Source organism: Fringilla coelebs (genome assembly GCF_963513975.1).
Source record: "Fringilla coelebs genome assembly, chromosome: 6".
Classification (NCBI taxonomy): domain Eukaryota; kingdom Metazoa; phylum Chordata; class Aves; order Passeriformes; family Fringillidae; genus Fringilla; species Fringilla coelebs.
This window is the reverse complement of record NC_140034.1, coordinates 55439499-55460360: the sequence shown is the minus strand read 5'-3', so window position 1 is coordinate 55460360 and position 20862 is coordinate 55439499. Positions and strand designations below refer to the sequence as shown.

The following is a 20862-nucleotide window of genomic DNA, read 5'->3' as shown; positions in this document are numbered from 1 at the left end:
ACATCTGTGTGCAGTTCCTCTCTCCACCACACACTCCCAAATGCTGAAAGTTTTAAACCTTAAAGTGTAATTCCTATCTTATGGTCTCTCTAATTTCAGCACCTGCCTTGCCAGGCAAGAGGTAAGGCTCAACAACTGGAGAATCCCTCCTACCTTAAGAATTGTGAGTTATTTTCTGATCTATGTGTCTGTCACTCCACATGTCTAATGCAGGGTGCTGCACTTTGAAGCACAGATTTGTCACCCCTGCGTGTCTTGCACCCTCTGCCAACAACCTTTTTTCTTTTCTCTGTTCTCTGGCCCCTTCCAAGTGTCTGCAGCCACAGCTGGACGTGGTTCTCCCTTCCTGGTCTCTAGCAGGTGCTTCAGGCCAAACGAGCTGCTTTCCCTGTTTGCTTAGAGTGGATTGGAAACATGTGAATCTCTGAAAAGTGCAGTCTTCAAAAATGACAACATATGTAAAATTGAGCCTCTGTCCCCTTTTTATAGACTGGTGAATGATGAGATATTGAAAAATATTGTGATCTCTGTGGTCACTGTTGCCTTGTGCTGTTACTGATCACTACAACTTATCTTTAAGACAAACATGGACTCAAACTATCAGTGAAGTGCAGGTGATGTTTTCTACAGAAAAGTTGATGTTATCTCTGTTTCAGTAATTTTGCAGAAAAAAATCTTGGGCTTTATATGGGAAGAAGTTGGAGAAGCATATACCTGAACCTAGGGTGTTAATTAGAAATATTATTCTGAAGGGTAAAAATAAATACATCCACAAGGGTAGCAGCTTTAAAAGAATTCAGCTCTTTACAAGGGTCTGCTTACCAATAATGAAACACACTGTTAGTTTGTGGACAAAAAGAAATTGTATTCCTTACTCCTCTTTCCGTTAAAAGCAGTTGTTATGGCAACTATTGCAGCATCTTTATTGGTATTTCTATTGTACTGTCTGGGAGAGACATAAATTTCTTTTTCTCAGCTGCATGTGACTGAAGGAATGGGAGATTGAGATGTCCCATTGCTGAGGAGTAGAATGAGATTTGTAGTGATGTGTTTTAAGTTAACCTCATCCTACTCTAGGGGTAAGAGCTGCCCATAAATGCAGACAGATTGCCCAGGGGGACAAAGCACCAGGACACTTTGCCAAAGCTCTGGGTAGCCAGAAAGCCTGGCTACAAGCACAGACTGCTGCTTGACACATCACTGTTGGCAGCCAAATCTCTGTGTGCTGCCCTCAGGAAGGGTGATGGCTGTCATTTGTCCAGTGTCTGGTGATCCCACCCAAACACCTGACAGGAGGCGCACAGGAGTGTCGCCACATTTCTCTTCACAGAGAAAAGCAAGGCACGATTCCTCCCAAGAATATTTCTGGGTTTCACATTCTCTGAACCTCAGAGAAAGGAAACACAATTCTTATTTGCTGTGCCTGTGTTTGTGCCACAGTAGAATGCAATATGGAAATTGTTTGCCCAAAGTGATAAAATGTTTTGTTTCCTTGGCCTGTCAGGGCCAGGTGTGTGTGTGTGTTGGGACTGTGGGGTGACAGCCATGGGATTCTGGGCAGTGTGAGCAGAGTTGAGTGCTTGGCAGATTCAGTTTACATGTAATATAGTGTAATATAGTATAGAATAATATAGTATAATATAGTAATTAATTGGCCTTCTGATAAGATGGAGTCAGAGGCATCATTTCTCCCTGCCACAGGGGTTGTCCTGTTTCGATACAGGAGCTGTTCCCTGTCTGCTTAATGGGTGAGATAAGAACACTCTGCAGCAAGGTTTGTATCATCTCTTTGAGCAGTCCCTCAAGTCCAACACATTCTCGTCTTCCAGTTGTGAAATTAGGGATGCATTTGTCTGCAGCCTGCCTGCAAACTTGTGAGTGTTTGTTTGGCCTCAAGCCAAACTTCGACTCAAGCTCATTTTTTCTGAGATGTGTTTCTACCAGTTCACTGATTCTTTATATAGTTGTCAACTTTGTTTTACACTGGTTTTGGTGGTTGTTATTCCTCTGAGAGTGGAGCACCAGGAGGGGTCAGAAAGGTGTTGCACGAAACCATTGTTTCACAGGAAACTGTTGGCAGTATCATTCATGCCAGAGGAATTTCTGCTCAGTTTCTAGAAAGCAAGAGTAATACAAGTGCTATTTCTGGGTAAAACACAGGGCACAGCAAAATCTGCTGAAAAACTCAATTTTCCTGTACCCCTAACTCATGTAATATACTTTAATAATCTGTTGATTCCACTGTGCCCTTAACAGTGCAAGGCATTATTTTGGGGTAAAAGAGCAGCCTGGATCAATAGGCCACAATGGAATTAATAATCAACAGGCAGGTTTTATAACCATGTTCCTCCTGGAAAGTGTGTCACTGCAAGCTGCCCCACAGAAATTGATATACAAGAGAAAATTATGGCTATCAAGCTAATTTGACTCAGGTAATAGTCATCTTTTATTAATGTTTTCCATAAAGTAAATGACCACTTCTGCAGACAATCTGAAGTCAAAGTGGACAGACAGGCTTCTGAAACTACAGCACTAAAACTGGACTTGTGGGAGCTTAGATATGATACCCAGTATTCTTTTCAGATCTTTCCAGATGATGAAATCTCCATGTGATTCAGAATCTCCTAGGAAAACTCAGTCAAGGATTTAATACCTGAAAGCTTTACTTTCAAGAAGAATTATTTAAATTTTCAATCCTTGACAGGAGTTATGATTGTGAGACCAAGTAGAGGAAGTCATGCTACAGAACAATAAAATTATTTAAATATGAACAGGTTCAAGTCTGAACTGACACTTTGAATACTACTGTCTCTCTGCAAAAATTGGTGTAAGAGAGGCTTTTTCTTTACCTTTGTTGATTGCTAAATAGGCAGAAATCTTACATTTAAGTGCCTAGGCACAATACACACAGGCAGGCAGAAGGATTAGGTATCTCACACATAGTCAGCCAATGTGCCTTCCAAGTCATTCAATTGAAGTTTAGACTCTGTTTTCTAAGAATAGGAAAGAAAGGCAGATTAGAAAAGTGATACCTGCCAGAAATTTAAAGTTACCTTTGATACAGGTTTTGTGGTTTGGTGGTATTTTTTCCCTCGTGCAATGTGTGCCCAGATAAAAAATGCTCAATAGCAAAGCATGTGAGGAACAAAAAAAGTCCAGGTAATTCACTTCTCTAGTGTGATGATCTTTCCTGATCTCTTAATAAAAGCAGTTCTCTCAGAATTGCTGCCAGATCTGATGAGATATGGTCAGCAAAAATGCCCAAAGCACAGGACCTGTTTTGGAAAGTGCTGTCCATATGATAACTTCTAATTCTTGTCTTTGCTCTGCTTGTGTTGTAATTTTCTGTGGTTTAGAAAGGTCTCAGCATCCAATTTTGGTGGCAAGATCCCTTTTGTGCACAGGATCCTTTTTGTGATTGTCAGTGCTTATTCAAGGTGATCTGTTGACATGTTTGAGACATATTTTTAGAATCTCCTCTTTAATTGTGAGCATTTCCAGAGTATTTAACTCAAGTGATGCTTCTTGTTATAATAGCTGAACAATATCTAGGAGAATATAGAAAACTATAAAATAATGGTAAATCACAAAAATATGATGCACAGAAAACCCTTATTAACAGATGCTGAAAATAAAAATGTAACCTATGGTGGTTTGTTTTGAATTGGAAAGAGTGCACTTGTCATCTGCAGCAAAATATTCATAACTGGTATGAGAATAACTGGCCCTTATGGGCACTTAAATATTGTTATTTCCTAAATATGTTTGCAGAAAATGGCCAGATCTTCCTGAGGTTAGCTGTTGGTATGCCACTTTTAGAGCAGATGGGGAAATAAAACACTGAAATCAAGTAATTTTAGCAATGAGAGAAGGTAAGGGACTATCCATCCAAATGACAAGCTGAGGGGCTTGATTTTCTAGGAGTAAGAAAGAGTCTTTATTTTAAATTTTTTGCCTGCTATTGTTTATTTAAAAAAACCCCCAAAGCTACCACCCACACAGACTTCTGATCAAGAATGTCAGCAGAGTTTAAAGGCTGAACTGAACTCTTAATACTTTTAGGTCAGAGCAGTGACCACCTTCTAAACTGTGGTCTAGCTTATTTAGAATAGTCAGTTTCTTTCCTTTTAAAATTTGAATGAAAATCTCATGCACCTTTGGTCTTTTGCAACTAATACATATTTGTTGTGTTCATATCCTAAGATTATATTCTTTAATTGAAAAACAAATCTGTCCTATCATATATGCACCTCAAATGAGACTACTTCACTGGAAACAATATATTATCATGGAAAGTATATTTTTGTAGTGCTAAAACGTTTTCAGATGGTTTATGACAAAAATCCCCTCAGACTATTCAGAAGAAGACTGCATTCAGGTAAAATGGCCACTTTCATCTGACAATGCAAAGCTAATGTTAGTCAGTAAACAACAATACACTGCTTTGCTGTTTAAGAATATAGCCATGAATGACAGACCTGAGACTCAGCTTCTGCACTTTTAAGTATTTTTAAAGCAGGTGGTGGAGCAGGGGGAAAATTGATAAAATCAGTAGAGAATGCACTGTTAGATAAAAGCCTTGCTAATTGCCTCTTAAGCCTCTGTGTTAACACAGCTATTTTGTATTCTGGCTGGAGAAGATATTGTAGAAAACTTCTAACATTCACTTGAAACAATGTTGGAAAAGGATCATGTGTTCTGCTTTTTTGTCAGCATTAAAAATAGCTGTAGTGCTGAAGGTGTTCTGTGTAGCAATGATGTAATTGTGAACCAAACCTGACATTTTGGTGTGTTATCTGCATGTTTTAAAGGACTGTAGTTGGATAAAGTGCACTTTAATGTAATTTTTCTTCTGTTGTGGTTGGCCAGTAAGTCTGCGTACATGCATGCTTACGTTTTAGATATAAATGTACATGTATTTGATGACATAGAGATAGATACACACCAATATACATAATTTAGGTCTGCAAGCAAAATTGGGCTTACAGACACATTTTTACATTGATTGTAAAATGTATGACCTTCTAAAATCTGTTTCCCTTTATATCTCCAGCTAAGTATTCAGTGCTACCCAGTATAAAATAACACATGACAGCTACTTGCTTAATTATAATTTTTGCAACTACCTCTTGATTAACACACACAAAAAAGGCTCAGTGATTAGTTTTGACTGATTAACTTCTGTTTTTAAAAGACACAGAAAAAGACACATGATGTTGGAGGGTGAAATTTTGGTCCTTCAGAAAGATGAAACGAAAAAATCTGCCTCTTCCACAGCAAAAGAGAACAATCCTAAACCATACTCTGCACAGATGTTGGCCAGCCTGGAAAGATCAGGCAGGCAAGGATAATCAGGAATTCTCCTGTCAGAGTTCCAGCTGGGAATGAATGGGTATGGTGTTGGAAATCCATGCCCCTGAATACCTGTAGCTTTGTAAAAATAAGTATATAAACATGTAAATGAATAAATTCCTGGAACCTGGATCTCTTCTGAAAACTGTACACAGCCCATCTCCAGAAGTATTGCCCAGGGATCTTTGATAGCAGCTGAACCCTAACACCTTCTGGAAATGCTCTGCAGGCTGTTCTCAGGTCACCAGCACAGCTTCTTTCCCCCTTGGTGCTGGCAGCTTGCCCCAAGTGCTCATGTGGTGAGAGAGCACACAGTGGGAAACCCTGGGAAAGCACTCTGGGTGATCTCCTGGTACAAGGGAATGATACCTGAGAGGATATTTGCTGTCCATAAATATTTAAGCAAGTACTGTAGGAAGAAGGTTTAGTGTTTCTTGCAATGTTATATTTCCTTTAATTGTCAGTATATCCTTATCAGCTGGTAGATGTGGTAGGTGTACGGCTATTTGTCAAGAAAAATGATCAAAACATATGGGAATAGTTGTCAAGCAGTAGGAGGAAGAGGGAGCTGACTGGATCTTTCTGGTCATCTTCATCTCTGACTAGACTTAGTCAAGGAGTTTTATGCCTTCTGGAAGGGTATTCTTTGCTAGCTTTTCCTCTTTAAAACAAACAACCCCCCCCAAACACAAACTATTGTCAGGGAATATATTTTACCTTCTGAGGCAACTGATGATTGATAAGGTTCTGTAGTTTTCCAGAAAGTGAAGATGAGTTTTATTTTCCACTTAGTATTTTGATTATTTTTTCTCTTTGACAGTGTGAGGCAGTGCTCCTCTATCTGTGTAATTTTTGTGAAAAAGCAGAGATGAGGCAGCTCATTGCTAAGTGTCCAGTGAAATGCGGCCACGTCCTTCAGTTCTGCTTGTGCTGTTGTGTTTTTCTGAGAAACTTGTCAGAGAAAGTCTGTTCAGAGACCTGAGGTCTCAGAGCAAAATAATGGTAATGCTTAGGTACACTCATAATTTTTACTGTACTCTTTTTGTAGACTTACCCTACAGATTTAAACCCCTTTCCCTTTTATTATGTTATCACATAAAAATGTTTGCTCCATGATAAAAAACAAAGGGAAAAGTATACTCTAAATCATGCATTTTACCTATAGCCAAATTGCTGCAGTATAAAGTAATCTTTCAAGTCCAGATTTATAGGGTTTCCCACCAAGAATTTTTATTCTGGTAATTCTGGTGTAGTGACCAGAATTACAGTGTGCTCAGATTTAAATCCACAGTCACCACTGAGGAATTCTCTGTAGGCTGTTGAAGAAAATTGTTCCTGAGTGCAGGCCCCATGGAATCAAGGGAACAGCAGCCTTGGAGCTGGGGTGCACTGGGAGGCTCAGCTGTACAGAACACAGGTGCTAGGATGGCACTGTCATATTTTCTGAAAAATCCCTTCACCAGGATTTCTTCTCCTGGGAAGATGAGAAGGCTCAGAGAAAAAAAAAAGACAATATTACCTCATTTGCTTCTCCCTGTTATGCTGCTTTGGAATGTGACTGGAGATTGTTTACCAACAGGTATATGTTTGATTGGTTCCATATGAATTGTTTTTACTCAATGACCACTCACCATCAGCTGTATCAGACTCTGAGGAGTCAGTCACAAGTTTTTATTATCATTCTTGTTAAGCTTTCTGTCTGTATCCTTTTCTCTTTCTTTAGTATAGTTTTAGTATAGCATTCTTTAATATAATATAAGTACATAAAATAATAAATCAGCCTTCTGAGAACATGGAGTTAGATTCACTCATCTCTCACCCCATCCTGGGGACCTCACAAACTCAACAATAGGACAAGGAGCAATGGGGTCAGACTGAAAGAGGGGGAATTTAGGTTGGATATATGGAGGAATTTTGTTACTGTGTGGGTGGTGAGGCACAGGCTGGGCAGAGGTGTGGATGGCCCCATCCCTGGGGGCGAACAAGGCCAGGTTGGGTGTCCCTGCCCACGGCAGGGTGGAGTTGTTCTAGAGATCTTTAAGGCCTCTTCCAACCCAAACTGTTCTATGACTCTGTGGTTTGGCACCGTGATGTGGTTCACTTAAGTGGGGGTGTTGTTGCCCTGTTCTTCCAAGTTCTTGTAAGCCTTCTGATGTTTACATTCTTGTAATGAACTTTCTCATGCACTCTTCTGCAAATAGTTATTGTTCTACATTCTTTACTGGAGGAGGAGAAATTTGATGGAATGTTGGTTTGTCCAGTGTCATTGGAGAGGTGGCACTTTCATTTTCCAATCCACTGTCACTTTTGAAACTCTATAAATGTTGGAGTCAGAAAATAAATTTCCTTCTTTTTACCTTGGAGGTTCCAGGGTGCATGTAGTTTTATTTTGTGTCCTATAGTGACAGGGTGTGGGGTATTTTTGGTTTGTTTGGTTTTTTTTTCACTTGGCAATGGCCATCAGCACACTGCTGCGATGTGATCAGGAGTAACTCCAATCTTCTCTGGGCAGATTCTAGACACAGGATACTCATTATGGTATTAAATATAGCAATTCAGAGCTCAGAACCTTTCTTTCAAGGCTTTGCTAGGTATCTCCTTCTAGTGTTCATAAATAAAAACATCCCCAGACCAAAAAGTGAAAGCCAACATCAGCAAGCCTGGAGAAATCAAGAAGGAGACTGATTTGATCCACAGCATTTGTATTTTCCTTATGGCTGAACCTCCATGCACCAAGTATCTCTGCTGGAAGGAAGCCCAGTTTGTCTCCTGCTACTCTGCATGTGTTCCATGCTTTTTGTGTCTGAACATGCAGTTTCCTCCCCATTCATCTGGAATGGCTGAATTAGGGAGTGCTTAAAACGACTTTGCATTCTAATTCTAATTTTAGTGTGTGGTTTTTTACTCAAAAAGGCTGAGAGGCCTCCAAAGTTAGTCAAAGGTCAGGTGTTCAGCCCATCTCCACCTCTGTGACTTTTCTCCCATTGTTGCACTCAGGGTTTCCCTCTTTGAGAAGCAGATTCATGGTAACTGTACATCTATCTATATAATAAATATATATATATAGCAGAAATTAGAATACCTTAAATTGATGTGCCCCAAGGAACACATCCCCAGGAAGCAATGCTGTGAGCTGATCCTCAATGTGAAGCCAGTCTGTAAAAGACAGTCTGGCACATAACCAGCTCCCAAACAGGTTAGGACTGTTGCTGAAGGTAGCAAACAGAATAAAAGGAACAAATAGAGAAGAGAAAGGAGATAAAAGAGAAGGAATTTACATACAAATAAAAGCAGATGGAAATAGACTCTAGTAATCCCAGTGCTCCGGTTTACCTCATCAAATTTTCTCTCCTCACCAGTCTGAGCAGAGATGAAGTGATATGGAATTGCATTCACACCTCCTTCAAGGCAGGGAGAAAAGCAGAGTGAATTCATACCTTTTTCTCTTGGATGGAGACATTTTTACCCAAGTCTGCAGTACCCAGGGAACAACTGCATTTAAAAAAGGACTTGTAAGAACAATGAAGAATTGGAAGGAAAGTTCAGCCACTGAAATGGAGGCCAACCCCCTGCAAAATGTCAGGGTTTATATTTTACTTTTCTTCCAATAGCTGCTGCTTTTCTCTTGGATACTATTTTCCCTTCTTTTTAACAAATTCTCTTCCCTGCCTTACTTGGGCCCTGGGGTTTTCTCTGGGGTTTTATTAGTGATACAGGAGAGGAAAAATACTTGGGGACATAACACCTCCACACCCAAGACCTTTCCCCTGTATTTGCACAACAGTAGCTACAGTGGCCTAGACAGATCTCTGGAGAGGGAGAATAGAGAAAATCCTCCCTCACTGCAGCTGTTGGTGGGCAGGTAGAACTTTTTATCAAAAGTCTGCAGAATTCTGATGCTCTGCATCAACATGCCGAGATCAGGCTTGGGTTAATGAAAACAAGGAAACCAGCACTTAACTTCCAACTTGATTTCCATGGAGACACCTACACAGTAATAGTGTTTGGACTTTTTTATTCAATAAAAGTTTGAGATATAAATAGTCTCCATTTGCTTAATATTTACAGTTGTAAAATATTTTAGGATAGCCTACCCGTCACTTGTCATTCAGCATCTCTATAAATGTTGTGAAAACATCATTGTGAAATAAAAACTTCTTATTTCCAGCCCACAAACCCTATTTCCACACACTCACAAAATCAAATCAGAGACAAAAAAAGGGGAGAGAAGGAGCTTGGGGGGACAGGGAGTGGGAGGCATACAGTACAGCAGGCAACAATGCAGTACTTGCTACACAGTAGCAAAAGAAATGGGTACAAAATTTAGTCTGCTATAATGGCAAGCTTCTCAGGACATTTGTTATTGACCAGCGTTGTCCAGTGCACTTCTGAAGGACCACTTGAAATCCAAATTCATTTTCATTGTTTTCCTGCAATTCCAGGCAGCGCTTGGATTTTCGGTTCTGGATAGGACCTCCCTGTAAAGATTGGGGCAAAAAGAAAAAGGTTTGTGTTAAACACTGACCTTGTTGCTTTGCTGCTGTGGGGTAATATAAGTTATAGAACATTCCAGTGTCCATCTACTGTGGAAAACTTTACAGTTAGAGACAAGATAAGTGCTGGATTTGGAATGAAGGTTCCTTTGTCACAGGCTGGTTTAATCTCTGGTGCAGTTTGCAATAGCCCAGTTTCCATTTCAGTAAATGGGATTTCGGGAATTCAGCTGTGTTTCTACCTATGCATTTTAACCATAAAAAAGCCAAAAGGCTTCCCTGTTTGCTTGAGTTCCCTGATTTTGTTTGATTTTCCCTTCTGAACACCAAAATAAGGCAAAAGACAGCCACGGTATGCCGCATAAATGATAAAATGCAAAAACTGTTTATTCCTTGAATACTGAAATGTCTTTTATAATCTTTTCTTGCTAATTCTCAGTATTGATTTTGCTCAATTCCCAGCTTAATGCTGCCTTATTAAAGCCCTGCCTTCATTTTTGAGTTGCATCAAGCTTTAAATCACTGTTACCACACAAATAGCTATAGACCTCAATTACAATTAAATTCGCATGCAGGTGACATAAATTACATTTTCCCCTCTTTAAATCTGTTTTCAGTTGGTTCTTTCTTCCTCTCTCATGTCTAAGGAAGGCAAAAGATAACTTGTACACATCAGTGTCTGAAAGGCTTCTTCCAAGATACATGGACATACACAGAGTAGAGTAATTGCACGTAAGTCTGAAAGTGGCCTCTAAAGGACATTGGACTTGTGTGGAGAAATATTGGCTTACTCTTTAAATCAAAGAAGGGAGCTGATGCAGATTAGTACACCTGAAGTACGGAAAGAGCAGAAGCATTGAAATTACTTATATGTACGATGGGAAAAAAGAGTTGCTGTAAAAAACCCAAACCAAACACCCAATTCCATACACAACCCACCACCTCATAGCTTTGTTCAAGTCTGTGTTATACCTTGCATTGTAAAGTCATTACAAATTGGGAAGGACATTGGCATAAACCCCACAGAAAGGCTGTGTGCTGTTCCCCAGCCAAAGGCAGCTTGTGCCACACACTGCAGGTTCTGCTTCGTTCAGTCACGTGGCTGAGGGTCCCCTCCTATCCCACCAGTAGTGCTTAGCAAGAACTTTCTCTAAGATGGGACTTCTAAAATAGCATTTTGGGCCTGGATAGTGAAATACAGAATTAGGTTGGAAACCTCCACATTTTAAATATAGCTTTGGATAAGAGGGACCATTTCTAGAATAATCCAGAAAAATTCGAAATGTGTGGCTCCCATAAATCCTCCTGTAGGTCTATGTGCAGCCTTGATAAAATTTCCACTGGTTACTTTACCACATATACAGGCTTGCAGAGGCATTTGAATACACCTCCATAATGAAATGCTGAATGAACTGTATTTTCCCACTGCCATATAACTGTTATTGACATTTGTATTAATAACAGTAGTTAAATTTGGCTGTCTGGTGGGAGCATAAACTCCAAACTATCCAAAAGCAATAACACTGCATGACATACAAGAAATTTGAAGAAACTTGGATGAAAATTTTGTCAATCCTTTATTATATGCAATTTCTTGTCTTATCCTAGACACTCACACGACATCCCCCCCTTCTACTAATCTCATTCCCCCATTCCCTTGGTTACTTTGGCCTTCTAGAGATCATTGTAGTGAGGTTGATTTTTTTTTTCTCCAGGTTAATCTAATGAGCTCTGAACTAGGTCATTCATATGTAAAACTCTGAGGTAACGGATATTTTCTCATTGTGAAAGGAACAGTTATCTTGTTTTCTTCTAGAATAACATTTCTATTCTTGAAGAAAGCTGTAGAGTGTGATTTTCCACTGGGTAGACTCGGTGTTGCATGGCACCCAGGGTCAGCTCTCTTGGCTTAAACTGGGAATTGGGAATTACACCTTACAAGTATTTCTGCCTAAAGCCAAAATCCAGATGAATTCTTTGTGTTTTCAACTGATGCTGGAGGTGCTTGTGCTGCTGTTAGTTATGCAAACTAGTTTTGTATCTTTCATTTATTGGTTGTCTCTCATCTGACTTTTGGTGCTAGAGACATTCTCAGCTCAGAACCTGCACTGGAAGCTGAGTAAAGTTGTCTCTCTTTGTCTTGTTAGAAAACTAGCTTACTTGGGTCCATTACTTTCTGGACTTGGGATATGACTCTGTGCATGGCACTCTTAGGCTTCTCCTGTCATTTCTAATTTACTGGCATAAGAAGAGGAACAGAATTCCCTCTCTCCATTTTTTGTGAAGTACAGCACTTCACAAAAACAACAGCACTTGTAGCTCTGTTAGGTAGAGGAAGGCACAGTGTTAAGACTTAAAGACTGCCATGAGGAGTTGGAATTTTTCTGCTTAATTCCCATTTGTTTCAGTGGTTAAGGGTTTCTTTCACTTGAATGGGGCCAAATGCCATGTGAATTTGGGGGTAGAGGAAGGAGGATGTTCATAGCGGAGACAACGCTTTTCCTTTGTCCTAGGCCTAAGTTATGATGCTTGTATCCCCGTTCCTGTGTCCTGTTTGTGCTGGATATTATGTTCTGTGCCTTCAAGACTGGCTCTGAAGAGCGAATGTTTTGTTTTGGTTTTGTTATCAGCCGCTCCCCCACGGCTGATGGGACACAGACACGGGGCAGTGCATAGTGCTGCTTTTGTTTTTTGCTGGGCTTTTGGCTTTGCACTTGCTCTTGCTTCTGCTTTGCTCTTGCTTCTTGCTTCTGCTCATTAGTTAGTTTAGCTAAACAGCCCAAATTTATTCCTGGACTGTTTATCCTTTCCTCTTTTGGATCTACTCGAACCTGCTCTGGACTGGGCCCTGGGAACACCGAGAGTTTGCACCCTGTGGCTGCAGCAGCTGCCCCAGCGCCGGAGGGACTGATACCAGAGTGACCACCCCCAGGAGAGAGACTTTCTGAATTTGTCATCTTTTTCAGAGCGGTGAAACAGTGCTGTCATCCGGTATTGTTCATTTTGTGTGCTTTGGGGTGCTGTTCCTGTTAAATAAACAGGTTCTTTCCACTTCTCTCTTCCTGAACTGGTTGGTATGGAGGGGCCCGTCTTTGGGGATTCTCTCCCAAATTTGCCCTAAACCGGGACACCTTTTTTCTAAATTTTGTAGAGCAAACCCAGGTGCGTTAACAGTAAATGTACTCATGAGAAACACTAACACAGGCAGCTACATAAACAAAGTGTAAACCATTCCTAAGAAAAAACAAACGAGCAAGCAACTGAAAAAACCATATAAAAATCCCCCTCCTACTCCTTCACTCTTTCTGAAGTGCCCTCATGTGAAATCTGGCTTTTATTTAACAGAAACAAGTGAACTGGGAGATAAAAAGCCAAGGAAGCTCTTTTTTATGTGGGGAAAGTGCTCTGGCTACTGAAAACCAGCCTGCTGAGTATATTGGAGCTGCTGTATGAAATATAAAGAGACCCCAAAATTAAGTAGTGCCTAATATGTGTGAATTGAGTATTGTAGAGAGCACAGGTGCTTCTAGCAAGACGTGCTTTTTTTAACCACAAAAGGGAAATGTGAAGGCTCAAGCCCTGTTAGGAGCTGCTGTGTTTTTAAGAGATGAGAGGCCTGTGCAGAGCCACTGCTTCAGCCTTCAGAGTGGGTGCAGTGTACACACATTTTACTCAGATTCATTAAGAAAATTAAATGCTCCTCAAAGAATTAGGCCCAAACATTCTGCAAGTGTTTGGAATGCCAGCAGCTGCACTCTGCCCCGGGGGCTCTTGTGAAATCCAGCTGTGCTGAACGTGTGAGGATGGGGCTGGACCACAGCTGGATGAGCACTCACAGCTCACCTCCACAGCAGCTCTTCAGGGAACTGGGCAGATCGTTTAAATCCCCACAGAACCACTTGTTCTTCTCTGCACAGAGTCTTGAATGTGTCTTACAGCAATGGCCTGGGATGCAGCAAGGAAGAAACCCAGGATGAACACTGCTGGCTCTCAGATCCACATGAACAGGGAGGTACAAGAGCAGCGCCTGGTTCAGCTCTAGCTCTGTTTTACCTTTAGAACTGCTCTGAAGCACAGGGAGGAAGGTTTGTATGGCCCTTACTTCAAATTTCCTGTTATTTTTCTACTTAACTGTGTTCGTTTTCACCCCTTTGTGTGCCAAGTCCAAGCCTGGGACAGTGGTATTATCCTGTCAGCTCTGGGTTGCTGACAGTTCACCTAATACAGGTTGCAAAGCCTGAACTAGTGAGCTGTGTAAGGATTAAAGCACACAAACAGTAACTCCAGGAAAAAAATGAGCAGGCAGGACTGAAGCATCAAAAGCTGACACTGTCTTTAGCTCCTCTAACTGGCTTGGCCTCCAAATTAAAGCATGCAGTCTGTTGTCATCATTAGCATTTGGAACCCTAAAGCCAAATGCAGGCAAAGGTGCCTTTAAGTTAATTATTTTTTGCCTTTTTTTTTTTATAGTAAGCAGTTATCCCAACTTGCATAAAACTCCCATAATTGGATTTACTGCATGCTTGGCAAAAGGGTTTATTGTGTTACTACACTTCATGCTCAGTGGAAGGCGAGTTGCCCATGTGGATTTCTTTCCCCATTCCAGGCAAGATGTCTGCTTTCCAATCTAAAGGCAAAAATTGATAGCCTAGACTAATGTCTTTAATCATGAAACATTAAACATAATTCTGTAGGCTGAAAAAAGTTTCAAGAGAAATTCTGGGCAATTGAACAGAATTAGGATTAAGATCACTGATGATGAGGGACAGCTCAATGGCAGTAGGAGTCTCAAGAGGAGAAATCAGCATCCAGGTCAGCTCTTCTTTAAAAAATAGACTGAATGTGTCAGCACTAACAGGTTTGACTGAAAGCTGCATGGTTTTTGCGAAGCAAATTGAAGCCATTCCTGTGAGAAGCACAAATGTTCTCAGCTCCTGCTGGTTCTCAGACACACAGAAAACTGATGGAGCGCTTCGCAAGAGTACTTTTAATGCTAACACTGTATCAAGTCAACATCCTGGTACACAGAGTGGAAAGCAACGCTTTTGACTTCCTTTAGAGTTACTGCACTTTCTGCATTTCTACTGGATGTAAGGGGTTTCCTTCCCAGTCTTTCAGTAAAGCAGAATTTATCCAGTGATATGGCACTTAAGGACACCATCTGACGTGCCTGCGAACCCTTGCAGTACCAAGCTGTGCAAAGTAATTAGACAGTTTAGACATGCTAGTTTTTGCTGAACTGTTTTATGGGATCTTTTTTGGTTTACTGGGGGTGGTAGATGCAGAGTTACCAAACTTGATCACTTTTTAAGACCTTGTAGAGAAGAGGGACATTAAATGAGTGCTGGAGGTTGTCAGCATTACTGAAAATCAGACTGATGGCTGTTTTTAAGGAGTTACTCTAAAGTGAACACTTTTCCTTTCAGAGTTCAAACCTGCTTTTTGCTCATCATATTAAAGCTCATGTTATTCTATCTGAAAGAGAAAAAACATACTTGCCTAAACATGGATATTTCAGAAAAAGGTCTTAAAAGGTTAATAAGTATATCGAGCCTCCTATCACATACACTGTATAGATCATTGCATTCTCCAGTCTATTAATTTTCCATTTGGACCTCAATCAGTGACCTCAAATATTTACATGTTCACTCTGCCTTTGAGGCAGAAACTCTAATCTTTGCTGTTGCTTTGATACATTTGAATCAAAGAATTATGGTAAGGTGTATGAGACAATCTCCACTTCAAACAGAACACTTGATCTCCTCGTGCATTTCCCCAAAATACTGGGGTACATTTTTAGTGACTGTTAGTACACCAAATTTAAATCTAAAGAAAATTACTCAAATTAGACAAGGCATTTTTTAGCTCTGTGTGATTCACTTCTATACGGATGTGGAAGCAGTAAGAAAATGTTCATAGGAAGAAGGGAAGAATTTATCCCATCCAGTAATTTATGCATTTTCAGTATTGCCTGTTTCTTGGAAATATTAGAGGATGTTCTTCAGTTTAAATTTTCTGGTTTTTAGCTGTATAAAGGATATATATAATATAGAGGTAACTGATTAACTTCTTGAATCCAAAGAAGTATGACAAGTTTTCCAACTCTTTGTCTAACAGGTGTGCTGTAAGTAAAGCAGGCTCTATAACATATCTTTTGCTGTTCAAATCTTTCAATTAACTTGAACTATTTTAATTGAAATATTTCTCCATGAAGTATATTGATAGGTGCCCTTACTCACAGACATGCTTCCTAATTTATTTTATATCAGTACTGTGAAAATAAGGTGCATTTAACTGCTTGCATGTATATGAAGTATCATATACAGCAAGTTTATATATTAAAAATATATTGTTATCTGTTCAGCTATTTGGATCTTTATTTACGGGGTAGCTAAGCACATGAGAATTTTTACAAGACTCACTTAAAATATGAATTTATTTTTCCAATACTAAACAAAACTAATCACTATGCACAATGTAAACTTAAGCAGTGTTATAGTAGGGATCAGCCAAACCATTTCTTAAGGAAAAAGTAAATTTTTTCCCTCCTCCTGCACTCAAGTTCTGTAGTCAGGCAGCCACCCAAGCACTTATATCCACTGGCTGGTACTCAGTGTGTAAATGCTGTGACATACTCTGACAGTGGGATTAGACACACCATTCAACAGTTACACCACTTCAACATCCACATCACAATTTTGTCTCATTGCTTTCCCAAGACATCTGAGTGTTCAGGTTTTACATGATCATAAATGCTAAATTTTCATAATGCTACACTAAATTTTTAATACTGCAGCTGTGACAAACCAAAGGAAACAGCCTCACCTGTATGACCAGAGCGGGTTTTATTAACTAGATGTCTGTGCAATCATTTTCTGCTTTGTTTACCCTAGATTGGATGGTCTGATTCGCTTACTCTCTCCAGGATGTAGAAATACACTATACTGTTAATTAAGGTATTAAATGCAATTAAAACTAGTGCAAGGAAATACAGCTTCATAGAGAAAGTAACTGGAATAGGAAACAAATTATAGAGATGCAGCATAAAAATCAGAAATGGAACACATGGATCTATAACTATCACTAACATTTCTCCACATATATAAAAAAAAATTAACACAGATTTATAACAGGTTACAGTCCTGCTAGTAGTGAGATTAAGAAAATAATAACTTGAAAATAATTAAATTCAAGCCTTTACTGAAATACCAAGAAGCTTATCAGGATACGATAGCTGGAAATGTGTTTCACTACAGAAACTTGGGATAAGACTACAAAAACAGAAGTTTTGGAGAAGAATACATTAGCCAGACTAAGATATTTTTCAAAAAGTAAACATGAATTATTACTCTATCAGCAGTGGCCAGAAAATCTTCCTGACATGCTAGAAAAACATGCAGAAACAACTATTCTAGGCATATGACGTGATTTTTGTAATTAATTATTGAACACTGTGTGGGGAGTGGGGGGTGGCTGTGGTAGAGTGGAAAGCAGATTTAAAAGGGAATCCTTTATCCATACATAGCCCTGATAATTATGGCTCAGTGCAGAATTTACAGCTGCATGCATTGTTTGGTTTTTATGTAAATAAAATCCAGATGATGATGTGTTATGTTGATCTTCTGAGAGCCAGGATTACCTAGCAAGTCATTTATGGAAAAGGAAGGACTGGCTTGATGCTCTGCAGTTGAGGATGATGTGCTGGGTTTTCCTGACCACATCTGTCCTGAGTAACCAGTAACAGGACTCAGAAATAATTGCCTTTTTGGGAACTTAAAGGAGAAAGCTGCAGAGATGCATGTTGGTGAGGGATGATTCATAGATTGGTATTTCTTATTTTATTTTCCTCATCACTAAAGGGGATGATGTTCACACTTGTCTTTTGTGTCTTCCCTTGCCCTAATCTGCCTGCTTGTCCTGCTTGGCAGCATTCAGAAAACTCCATATGCAGAACCCACCACATTCAGTTCTCACTGCCTACTTAGTGCTCCAACTTTGATACTCAAGTACTAAATTAGAACTTGAGATGTGTTTCTAAACTATGTCAGTTCACAGCAACAACTACAAATGCTACTCCCTCTAGCAGGAGAAGAGTTGGATATAGGCAAATCCTGCATTTTAAACACTGCTGGAGTTGTGGGTGAGACTTGACCTATAGAAAATATCCAAAGTTAATCCTTTTCCCAATGTTTTCTGCAGGGTAATTCTTCTCTAACTAAAACCCAGAATTCTTTACTTTCTTTTCATTTATTGTGCCATGCAACAGCTGCTTGTGTAATGAAACAATACCTTGATACAACCAAAAAAAAAAAAAAAAAAAGAGTGCTGGGGATATTTGCTTTATTTGTTTTAATACTGCATTTTGCGAAAAGCTCAGAAAAGTTACCTTTTTCATTCTGAGATTACATAAATTATTTCTGCAAACAATTCAGGCCTGATTCATCTGCTGTAATCTAGGCTTGCTTCAAGATGTTTAAAGTGTAAGACAGAGGAAGGCAACAAAGATGTTTTGAAGTGTGATGGACTACTCAGATGGTGGGGAATTACAAAATATAGTAACATGAAATAAAAACAGGATTTTGCTTAGCAGGGGAAAATTAGTGGGACCTGCCTTTAGTGTTCAAAAGTATGCATACCTGTGAATAGCAGTGAGGAACAGGTAAACAAAGTTTCTAAGGAAAAAAGGAGTGTTAGATTAAAAATTTGCTAGAACTATTGGATTTATCAGAGTATATTCATTGTCTCAGACATCAATGTTCAGTGACTGACTAGATGTTTTTGATGGGCTGAGTTAATTTTAAGAGGGCTGATAACTCTTTTCAAGCATGCTGAGATGATCATTCAGACAAATCAAGCCTCAGTCTTCTCAAAGACAGCAAATCGGGTCAAGAAGGGAATCCTCCTCTTGGACTGAAAATGAACTGCTGGCTCCCAGCAGTGCTCATTTCTGTGAAACAGCAAGCACAAACCAATGCCTGGGGCTGTCTTCTGGATAAGGTAATTAATCCAGTTAATTAATTTTTTGATCTGTGATGCAGCAAATTCTTTATTCCTAGGTTTTCCCCATTCCTGTTTGGTTTTAATAAAAGTAATATCACTGTGGTATATAGAATTACAGAACTGTTTCAGTGGCAAAAGACCTGTTAGATCATTGAGTTCAACCATTAATGCAACACAATCAGCTACATAACCAAACCAAACCACGTCCCTACGTGCCACTTCTAGGTGTCTTATAAATATCTCCAGGAAAGGGGACTGCACCACTTCCTGGGTAGCCTATTTCCCTGCTTGATAACCCTTTCCTGTTATCCAGTCTAAACTTCTTCTGGCACAACTCAAGGCCGTTTCCTCTCATCCTAGCACTGAGAAAAGAGACTAACACCCATCTGGCTACAACCTCCCATCACACAGAGCAATGAGGCCCCAGGAGCCTCCTTTTCTCCTGACTAAACACCCCCATGATATTTTCTGAAAAATCCTCTTTGCCTAGGATTTTCTCCTGGGAAGCTGAAAAGCCTCAGAGAGGAAGGAAAACAATAATTATCTGATTGCTGCTCCTCTGTTTGGCTGCTTTGGAATGTGGCTTGGACATTGTTTCACCAGCAGGTGCATGTTTGACAGTTCCATGTGAATTATTTTAATTTAATGACCAATCATGGTCCAGCCATGTTGAGGCTCTGAGGAGTTGAGGAGTCATAAGTTTTTATTATTCATTCTTGTGAAGCCTTCTGAAGTCTCCTTTCTCTTTCTCTTTCTTTAGTATAGTTTTACTATAGCATTTTTAATATAATATAATATCAAACAATAATAAATCAGCCTTCTGAGAACCTAGAGTCAGATTCTCATCTCTCACCTTGTCCTGGAGACCCTCACAAACAGCACACCCCCATCTCCCTCAGCCTTGTGCCCCAGACCTGCCACTAGCTCTGCTGCCCTTCTCTGGACACATTCCAGCATCTCAGTGTCTTGCTGATAGTGAGGGGTCCAAACCTATACACATTCACATCTTGCAGCTGTAGCTCCTGCCTAGGAGCACCTCACTGCCTTATTCTTTCTCTTTTTCTCTTTATGGATGAAAATATTGTTCTAATGTAGCACAGATGCACAACTGATATGAAGAACACAACTTCACATTGCTATTTACCAGCTTTAGCATAGGTTATACCTAGTTACTCTTCTTCAGCTACATAAATGAGAAACTCCTTCCAGCACAACTAGGAAACCCAAGATTTTTATATTTTTTCCCAGACATGTTAACAGATTTCCAAAGGTTTATGGGGTTTAGATGAGATTATTTGTGAGGAATAACTCCCTTGGGAAAAAAAAAACCACTGAATGACAATTTTATTTCTTTTGTGTGTGTGTTGTATTTAATTAATCTAAGTTTTCTAATCTGAATGCTTCATAAGAAGGAGGCTTAATGCATTTTAACCCAGAAACTGAACTACTTGCATTATCATTATATGCTTATGATTAAACCAGTCTCTAGGGCCTAAGAAATAAATTGAGTGCAAAGTGAAGAAAATTAGGAAATGAATTTGCACCAGTATTTCAATTGATCTGCATATTCTAACATGGAATTTAGGCTGAGTTCCTTGGGACTCTGATCATAGTGTCTAGTTATTGAAAATGGCTTTTTCCCCAGTAACCACACAAATCTGATTATAACTGATATTGGGAAAGTAATGTCCTTGCTGCTGCAGCACAAACCTTTTGCAGTTTACTCAGGCAGTAATGAAAATAATCTATTTTTTTCTCTGATATACTGAGTGTCACCACTCTTGGTTTCAGAACACCAGACTTGATGGCCTGATCATTTCACTGAATAACAAACAGTCTTTTCTTGTCAATTTTTTTCATCCTGATTTATGTGATTTCCAAAGGAACATTTTTCTTATCTTCTTATGTCAGACTGTGAACGATTACTTGGTAGCCAGATCTTGCTTACATACATACTGCTTTTGTCTCCATAGGGAGTAAAGATGCAACTTTTACTGACTTGATAGGGACAGAATTT

The 20862-nt window shown here is 39.6% G+C and overlaps 1 protein-coding gene across 6 annotated transcripts in view; it reads right to left on the bottom strand.

Annotated features, from left to right (window-relative positions):
- Positions 1–9367: 9367 nt before the first annotated feature.
- GALNT18 (polypeptide N-acetylgalactosaminyltransferase 18) overlaps positions 9368–20862 on the bottom strand; it is a 223764-nt gene continuing 212269 nt past the window's right edge. For all 6 annotated transcript variants that reach the window (XM_084207122.1, XM_084207123.1, XM_084207124.1 and 3 more), the window contains one exon: positions 9368–9830. In XM_084207122.1, coding sequence (XP_084063248.1) covers positions 9684–9830 — 147 coding nt within the window. In that variant the 3' untranslated portion in view covers positions 9368–9683. The remainder of the gene's footprint in view (positions 9831–20862) is intronic.